The sequence below is a fragment of the Rhipicephalus microplus genome, chromosome 7, assembly GCF_043290135.1.
Source record: "Rhipicephalus microplus isolate Deutch F79 chromosome 7, USDA_Rmic, whole genome shotgun sequence".
NCBI classification, from domain to species: Eukaryota; Metazoa; Arthropoda; class Arachnida; order Ixodida; family Ixodidae; genus Rhipicephalus; species Rhipicephalus microplus.
Genome location: NC_134706.1, coordinates 112518037 through 112527396, shown reverse-complemented (window position 1 = coordinate 112527396; position 9360 = coordinate 112518037). Strand labels below are relative to the sequence as shown.

At 42.9% G+C, this 9360-nt stretch overlaps 1 protein-coding gene across 1 annotated transcript; it reads right to left on the bottom strand.

The window, feature by feature from the left end:
- Positions 1–319: 319 nt before the first annotated feature.
- Positions 320–1296, bottom strand: LOC142767842 (uncharacterized). The gene is made up of 2 exons (XM_075870082.1): positions 1033–1296; positions 320–814 (listed from the first exon to the last, which is right to left on the bottom strand). The coding sequence occupies exons 1-2, from the start codon at positions 1183–1185 to the stop codon at positions 320–322; spliced, it is 648 nt and encodes a 215-aa protein (XP_075726197.1). The 5' UTR covers positions 1186–1296.
- Positions 1297–9360: the final 8064 nt, after the last annotated feature.

Genomic DNA, 9360 nt, shown 5'->3' with positions numbered 1-9360 from the left:
GTAGCATTAATTTCCCAGTGTTGTGAACGAATTTGTAGGCGTGAGGAGAGATCGTATGAAAAATGCTACCTAATATAAGAAGATCTGAAGAATATCTCATAGCTCCTCGCACTTTAAGTAGAAGGCGCAACTGTTCCTTCAGAAACTCGAACGCTTCTACTTTCTCTTCTGGTAGGAGGTCACCATCAGACAGGTCATCAAGAATAGAAAAAATAATGTGGAAGCAGGCTTTCAATTTTTCTTCTTTTTCGCAGACATCTGGAGCATTGAAATGCTCCACACTTTCAAGAATAGTGTACAAGCTCCGAATGTCCTCTAGTTATTCAGGAATGGGAACATCAGCAATGTGCAGCTTCATCTTTTTCCAGTAAACAGAAATGTGCAATTCATCGGAAACAACCACAGAACGTTCCACCTCTGGAGGTAGTGTGTTAGTCTGAATATGCAGAAACATAACTGCAGCTTCCGTGCTGCTCACTATCCAATAGTCGGACAACTTAAGTTGTGAGAGTTGTGACACGAGCTGCTCGAAAGATTCCACTGTATTCTTGCGTTCCTCCTCTTCGTGCGAAACAAGCGACATCTGAATGCCCTTTTGTAGCTGGTCTGCCTCACGGTGCTTCCGTTTTGCGTCAGGCTCCTTGTGAACGGGAGCACAGTCGGATAGATAAGCGGGGCTGTTCGGAAACATCGTCGGCACTGCATCTTCGGTTAGTCGAGTAAGGCTCATCGGAACTTTTATAGTCTTTCCGTTGCTATCCGTGTAAGTGGTGGTAGTCCTCAAATACTCTGCTTTGAAATGAAGTTCGCAGACCTGCGATATGCAAAAGCAAAAAGAATGTCTTAAAATATTTTAGCAACATTTTATATTTTTATATATGTTTTTCTGCCTGATTACATTCTAGAACGCTATAGTTAGCAAGGATTCAAATCTAGAGTGACGCTGCTTCGTAATGCACTGCACTAGCACTGATCTGCGACACAGAATTCGCTTTATGTGAAGGTTTATCGGTAAAAATTTTGAATGCTTACCTTCGGATCACGCAGAGTGTCGATGTCGACGTCCTCGCGACGAATAGCGCGTTTCCATTTTATCCTGCGGTCGTCTTTAGGGAACGAGAACAAGCGGACCTTCGGTCCACCGTCATAATTTCCACGACAGTTCGGCACGCAGCAGCGGCCCATCCTGTGAACTTCCTGGTAATTTCACGCGAACAAACTTCACTGCTTGGACTCCAAATAACACAGCCAGGGCCAAAACTTGCACATATCTTCGAAGAACGTCCACCAGCACTATTTCAAAATTCTTGTGCAGCGTAGCACCTCGCTTTGCCAGGGTCGAACAAGTTCTAACAGGCTCACCCTAACGAAAGGAGTCACTGAGCCTGCATTCCTCAACCGGTCCTCACAATTTTCACCCTCGGGGAAATGCTTGGGAGTTTTTTTGCATTGGCTGACTTCGCTGTCACGATTCTTTTCCGTGTAACCCTCACTTTATACTTCATAATATACATTTAGCTTCATAACAATTAGTTCACTTGCAGCCTCAAAGCCAAATCTTGGCTCTTCATTACAGTGTCCCACAATGCATACGAAATAGCAGTATTTTAATGTTGAGTCTTGCTTGCTATACTTATCTGATTTATTCACAGTAGCTTATTTTACCATGTAGCCACTGTGCGTGTGTTTTCACAACACTGATGAAATTCGCTCATAACAGCTAATCTACGTGTTTCGGCGCTTCAGCAGGAACCCACCGCAGCACACTCGCGAGGGGAAGTAGCTCGCGAAAAACTTTATGCTTTCATATTTTAGCTTCATTGCTCTCACACAAAAGCTTTGGGATACTGCTTGTTTTCGTGGCCCTGGAAAGTGGAACCTGGGATTTATTGTGAAGCGTAACCAAGGTGCATCAAAATATCGTCATTCTGGACTGGCCTACCAAAAAATCTACCTACAACAATATTGGCACGGTGGCCGTATCCCTTTATGTGGAAGTGCGGCTCCCGCGTGCAAATACATTGGCTGCGTCAACGCAGGAGGGCACTCGCTTCACCGAACCAGGGCTGCATGTCTATCAGCACCTGCTAATCTGACAATGCACGACGCCCGATAATATCTTGACTACAGTAATTCACTTTTCACCTTCTATGACGCCCAAAAGTTTTTCAATCGCAGCACGTTGTCCAAAATGAGGCTTCGGAATTGTTTCTCCACTTCCGATAGCTTAAAGGGGTACCATTCCAAAAATAATAAACTCGCCTTATTTACAGCAATGTATTGATGGAGAGATCTTATTCATAACATTGCACATCGTTTCATAACACGTGCGAATCGGGGAACAGTTATATGTCTTTCATTGCGGACATTTCCCGTTTCAGTTAACGGAAGAGCGTGTTCACCAAACGATACTTCCCGGCAGGTGCGTGGCCGCCATGAAAATAAAAGACGCACATGAAAAGCTACCCACTTCAACGTTCAGGCACCCTTGTGTTTTGTCACCCTTTTTCCAAATACAGTTTGAAAGTTCAAAGCGCTGTTCAAAGAAAAGACAGAAAGGAAGCTTGACGAAGAATTGCATGCCCCCCGGCACGTGCGTAGTGAATCGTCATAAGTTCGGTTAATGTCGGGAAAGTAAGGGTTGCAGCTTTTATGAAAGAGTGTATATGCAAAATTTAAGATGAAAAAAAAGAAGCACATTAAAATTGACGTGGCAAGGCTCCAAGCTAACTAGTAATATTTTGATGCGATAATATTTTGACGCAAGGGGGACCTTGATAACAGTGCAAAAATAATGAAGTAAAGAACTGCGTTTCTTTTTCGTGTCATACCACCATACATAACTGTGGCTTTGCCTTCAGGCAAAATAATGACCTAAATTATATATTTACACTTTAAACACCCACCAACCACCTAAATTCTTTATTCATGTATACCATTACTTCAATGTCGCTTAGTACTGCTGTCCCTGTTACGAAATATTTCAATTCTAGGAAATATACCAAAATATAGCTTTTTAATGCTAAGAATATATAATCTAAAGTCTGAAAACGGTCTTGTGTACCTTCGAATACCAAGAACAGAGCAGATCTGCTAAGCATTCTGCTCGTACAGGGGCTTAGAGTGGAGATAAAGTCACAACTTTCCTGGTTCGTCATGTTATCCAGGGGGCTCTAAGAGTTCGTATATAACACGTTTTTATGCCTTTTCTTTGATCAGCTGCTTTTCACATACTTCGGCATGCAGGCACTTCATCTTGAGCGGGCATTCTTTGCGAAAAGGATTCGATCCTTATGTCGTGAAAATGGAGTTAACTGAAGGAGGGATGTCCGCCAACTTTCAAGACAGGTACTGTGGAAGCTTAGAAGTGTGGGTCAGTTCCTTTACCTTTAGGCAGGCACCGTAGTTCATAGCATCCAATCCCGACTACTCTAGATAAACAAGTTTCAAACCTGTTTTTCCTTATAGGGTCTTTTTTTGCTAGTTTCTTAAAAGTATTATGCACCAACTCACGAAAAGGTCGCTGCTCTTTCCTCTGGTAAGTTCCGCTTACCATATTTGCAAGTTACACTATTGTCCTTCAGTATCCTTGCTCGGCTTCAATGATTACCCTGACTAGAATGCCTCAGCCCATTATTCTCTATTCTTCCTCCTTGAACAAGATTGGTTCCGTCAATTATGCTAAGATTGTCAAGAAAAATTCGATGCCTCAAGAGAAGCACAACCACACCTGCAATGAATTTGTTTTTGTGCGGACATGCAAAGATACCTAAACACGCAGCGGAAAAGGGAGAGCGCAACATGGCAACTACCACCTGAAAGAGAACAGCACCCGCAGGCTCTGCACCATGCTCCCTACCGGGCTGCAGAAATTAGGCACTTCTTCTTCTAACCACTACCACCACCACAGCAGGTTCCCACAACTTCCAATGGACGTGTAAAGGCCAGTATCGCTGTTCCAGTCAGGGCGAAACGAAATTCCTGATAAGAAAGTAGAAGCGCTTACACCCCTCTGATCTCCGTCGTTTATGATGACGTCAGTCTGATAGGGACGTCAATATGAATTGTGATTACGGTGCTTCAGTTCCAGTTCGGCCCTAAGTTCTGGAATGAGTTAGCACGACCTCACTTTTACGAGAATCCGACATTTCAACACCTAAAAGTGGCATTCGCTGCGATGAGGGACCTTCTCATATTTGAACTAACCGCTTGTTGGGGCTATGTGAATATTTAGCTATATTTATAAATTATGTTTAAAAAGGCCGTGTCTTATGTCAGGATAGCTACAATTACACCTAATTGCTCGTAATATGTGTCTTCTATCACCATGGTCTAGTGCTTACGCTGCTCTACTACTGCCCCAAAGTCACGGGTTCGATCTCTGCGTGGCAGTCGCATTTCCATGATGGTGAAAAAGCAGAGGTTCGTGCAGTGTGGAATATCAGTCTCGCGTTGAAGAAGAACAAATGGCCGAAATTGTCTTTACCCCTTATTTTGGGGTCTTGCGTGATATCTTGGTATTGACACGTTAACTTTCACATATTAACAATAATCTGTGTCGTGGGGTTAGACCTTTGCGCGTTCACCAACAAAATTACGAAGGAGTTCTCATTTCATCGAGCACCTAAGTAAATAATGTATATATACAAACACGTCAGTAATAAGGGAGCACAGCCCCACTGACTTACATGAGAAACGCGAGGTTAGAAAAAAACCTGAATGTCCGAGCGTGCGACTTCGGTTGCAAGGTACTTTTTGTTAAACATACGCACGCATGCAATCGAGACGTATAAACTTTCTTCAACATGACACTTTCCGCTTTATGCGGTGCATCGCGTGACCGACGCCATCACAGAACGGCAGTGGCCGGAGCTATGTTGGCCACCGACGGGTTGTGGGTGTTGTTTTCCGCAAAGTTTTATCTGTAAGTGAACAAGTGCAAATGAATACGTCACTCGTTACTCCGAAAAAATAAAAAATGAAACCCTTTACGGCGCTACGATATCGAAAAAAAAAAACGCAACGGGTTACTGTTTTTGAACTACACAACCATATTTTTATCAATATGTGTTTGTTACATAAACTCACAGTTCCATACTTTTATATCTCAAAGTGATATTTCATAAAAAAACTTCCAAAGCAAAAAAGGATAATAATCAATATGCGCATTTAACGAGTACTATTTGTGCGAACGTGCCGGACCTTAGCACTGATAATGATAAAGGGGCTTCTTACATGTGAATGCTTGCGATTATGGCACATGGTAAAGGCATTCTTTATATATATATATATATATTGTTTGTTTGTTTTTTGTTTTAATCAGAAAGCAACAAATTTACTCATTTTCCTTATTTTCTAACTGGCTTTTCTGCAAAGTTGTTTTCTTAACAAAAAGTCTCGTTCCTAGACTGTTTTCTTCATCCATTGCATTTTTGCCTTCTCCCCTCCCATCTTACCACATAGTCATTATGGGGAGAAAAGATGGTTAAGTCGCACTCTAGTGCTTTCACTGAAATAGAATTGGTAAAGGTACAGTAAGAAAGAAAATCACTCTGGGCTCGATATTTTCTGTTTTCTTTTGACTGGAAAACAACCTTGCATGAAAGCCTCCTTGCAGATTTCTGCAAACGATAAATTATTTAGGGAAGCAGTTGTCAAGAACTCGTTACATAGATCTTCCCCTGATTAATTGTTGGGAAATATTGCTGGTTGTTTTTCTAAGCCAAACATTTGTCAAATCGATCTGAAGCTGAAGTGAGAACTTTCCCATCTCCCTGAACTGAGATTTCAGCAAACTGTAGTGGCGTTCACAGGGAAACAAATATATGAACACTTGAATTAGGTCAGCGTTGATAAAATATATATGATTTGATATATAATACAATATAGGCTGAATCGGAATAGATAGTAAGGAAGATCTCGCCAGGATAGGATGCTTTATTTATCACGTGCCATTTAAGTTTCTCTATGCATCATTTACTTTAGTTCTCGAATAATATTTTTCCTCCATACCAATAGTTTTCTGTTAAAATAATCTTATTTGGCACCTTAAAGTATGGATGTTTCTTGGAAAATGTTTAAAAGTGAAAGTGCTACAATCCGCAAATCCTCTCAAACACCAGATACTTCAGGTTAAAATACAACGAAACTCTTGCTTTAGGTTGTCTTCTTTTAGTTTGGAAATTGCGGTAGTTAGGAAGTCTTCGATTGGTTTGCCTAATGAGTGGTTTCTTCTGTGCATTCATGTACTTGTATAGAAACGGACAAGTGACCTGGCGATGAGTTGCGAAATTCCTCGCTTTTCGAATACCAACATTCCAGGAAAAAGGAGAGAAAAACTCGTGGCACACGTTGAAGAAGCGCAAAGAAGAAAAATAATTCGAGAGATAGGGAACAGGTGGTGGGTGGAGCCAAAGCTGAGAGTAGAGCCGTTATTCGTTTATAGTGTCACACAGCCAACGCACTTGGGTATATGCACCATGCAGTGGTGTTTTTCAATCTGACTGCAATGCCAGAACACAATGACTAGCGGAGACAGAACGCAATAGTAGGAGGGGGTCATCAAAATGGAATGCGATGCCCGCGTCTCCCTGCTCACGTGATCGGGCGGATTGCCGTAGGGATACACGGCGACGCGTGTGCGCGTCCGTTTTCTGCGTTCCCCTAACGGCCAACGTCAGCGAACTTAGGATGGACTAGTGCCAGCAACGCAGCTCCCTCTGGTCAGCGGACGGTGCCTATAAAAAGACGACTGCCTGGATTGTCACTCGACTTGCTGTTCTTGAAGCAGATGTCATAGACCCTCGCGTCGTCGACGAGTTTCTCCGGCGCCTTGGCCAACGGCGAACGCATCTCCCAGTCCATCCCCGGACGGAGGCGCTCGTCCTCGAGTTCTGCACCATCAGGGGTGCGAACGGCTACGATGACCTGCTGAACATGGGCTGCCAAGCTACCGAATACTGGGCCTCGGTATTTCGGGAGTTTGATGTCCATGAATATGATCATTTTGCCAGCCGAGGCCTGGAGGCAGCCCTGAGACGGTGCGGTTACCCGGTCACCGGGAACTTTTTAGCTTGCCTGTGTGGCATCTATTCCAAAAACGGCTGGGTTTCTTTCGACGCTTTCGTGAAGGTTTGCGCCATCGTCGGAAGCATGTGCCACTGAAGAAGGGGTACCGCTGCACCACTCAAAAGGTCCTTGTCAGGGCAACTCTATTTTTCCCACCCCAACCAAGGCATATCAACATATTGCTATTTAGGACCGGCATACTGATAAAACTAATAACTATCTTGACCCTAATTGATGGGGGACTGTTTCATGGGCGCTTCTTCAGGTCTCGCACCACAGAAAGAGTATTAAAGACAGCGAACGCGTATTTCTTTTTTATATAAATTTTGGACAGATTATTTTAAGTTTCCTGTGTACTCTGGATTACGCAGCCCGCGCATGACAGATCACTGGGTTTTCAGAGGTTGTAGATCTTTCACAGATAGCGCGAGAAAGCAATACTCACATGTCAAGCAGTGCGTTGGGCCCTCTCTCTGGGTAGAGAAAGGGCACATAGCCTTGCGTAGCCGCTCCCCCTCTCTCTAGAGAGGGGGGGGGGAGTGTAAAGAAAACCTGCAGTATAGAACTTATAGCGTTGGCACCGCCATATTGCCAAGCTGGCGGTGCCGTCTTTCGTCTGGCAACCCAGTGGAGCGTGCCAACCTCAGAGTTCCTATGAGAAAAAAAATCGCTTATGAAGCTTCAGTCAGTTTTTTTTTTGTTCTGACGCGCTGAATTTAGCCTATAATGATGCGGTAGAGGCATAAAATTAGTCAATGAGACGTTCAATGAGACAATACATTCGGGGTCAAATATGGTGATACACGACGTTGCGATCGTGTCGTAAGTGGTCGATCATGGTCGTTAGTTTTCGGCACATTCTGTTCGAACAACGTAATATTATTTCAACGCATTCCAGCACGGCAAGCAAGTGCCGACACCCTTTGTATATACAAAGGATTTCTTTTTCCTGGACTGTAAAATTAGGTTTGTTTTTGCACTCGTGTTTTGCTCATGCTGTCGCCGCGACAACCACCCGTACATGCGAGTGTTCGTGAGCATGCACTTGCAATTTTTTATGATGGTGGCATTTATTTGTTGCTCACAAACCGTGGTCTATCTTTTGTTCGGCTTTATATTGCGCCCTATAACTTGATTGTTTATTGTCCTCCGTGCGAAGACAAAACTAGGGCTGTTTATAGGCGAGTGGTCCCACGCAAAAAGTGATGCTGTAGTTTTCATGCCAGCATGCTTTTTTTTCTTTGTAGAGTATGGCATTTGATTTATTTACGGCAGCGTTAAAGTGAGAACAGCCACTTTTTTCTGCTAATGTGGCCCCAAGCATGCCAGGACTCGATCTTATGACTGGTAAAAGAGCCATTTTTTGTTTATTTTTTGAAAAACAATTTTTTCTACAAGTTGTACGGCTTTGACTGTCGTTCGCCAAGCGAAAAGCGAAATTAAGAGTTCTAGAAACAACAAAGAATAAACAGGAACAACCTGGTTTAATTTTGTTGTGTTCTTAAAAAATGTTAACTATGATTTCAAGGTGAGTATAGTATAGCACGATTTATCGGACGTGGTTTTTTACCATGCGAAAAATAGTCTAACTCATCTAGAAATTTTATAAATGAACCTGCTTTTTTTTTCACAATTAGGCTTTCATATTGCACATCATGCACGATTCGTCCCACCGTGTTATGGAAGTTGTACGCTCACGACAATGATTCCACCACGTCATTTTCATGCAAATTCACTCAATGATCGGTAAACGTGTCATCCCGGTTATCCGACTGCGAAGTGAGGGTGTTCTCGTCCGTGTTAATAGAGCTACATAAACTACATTGATCACTGTGTTGAGCTGAGCTACGAGGCTAATTCTTTTGACCCAACCTATCATACTAAATTATAACAATAATGTGAAGCGAAAAAAACAACAACATAGGTGGCTAGGTGGTCATGTGGTGCCCAGATAATTTGCCCTTTAATGGTATGGGCCGTACTTGACCACTTATGTTTCTTTAATAATCTAACCATATGCTCTTGTCTATGGCCTAATCGAACGTTCCCGAGGTACTCCGGGTATATTGCTGTACTTTCTGGCATACAACTTGTCACGTAACACAAACATTGTACAACGCAGCAACCGCAAATGCTGCGCATTCGGTGATCCATGCTGCATACGTAATTATATTGGAATGGCAGTTTGCTTTTTAGTTTTTCTAGAGTTTTTAAAACAACCAACAATGATACAAGTGGCTTTCCGTTGATCTTCCGATGGTTGGCATCCTGATGAAGAAAATCGGCAGTTCT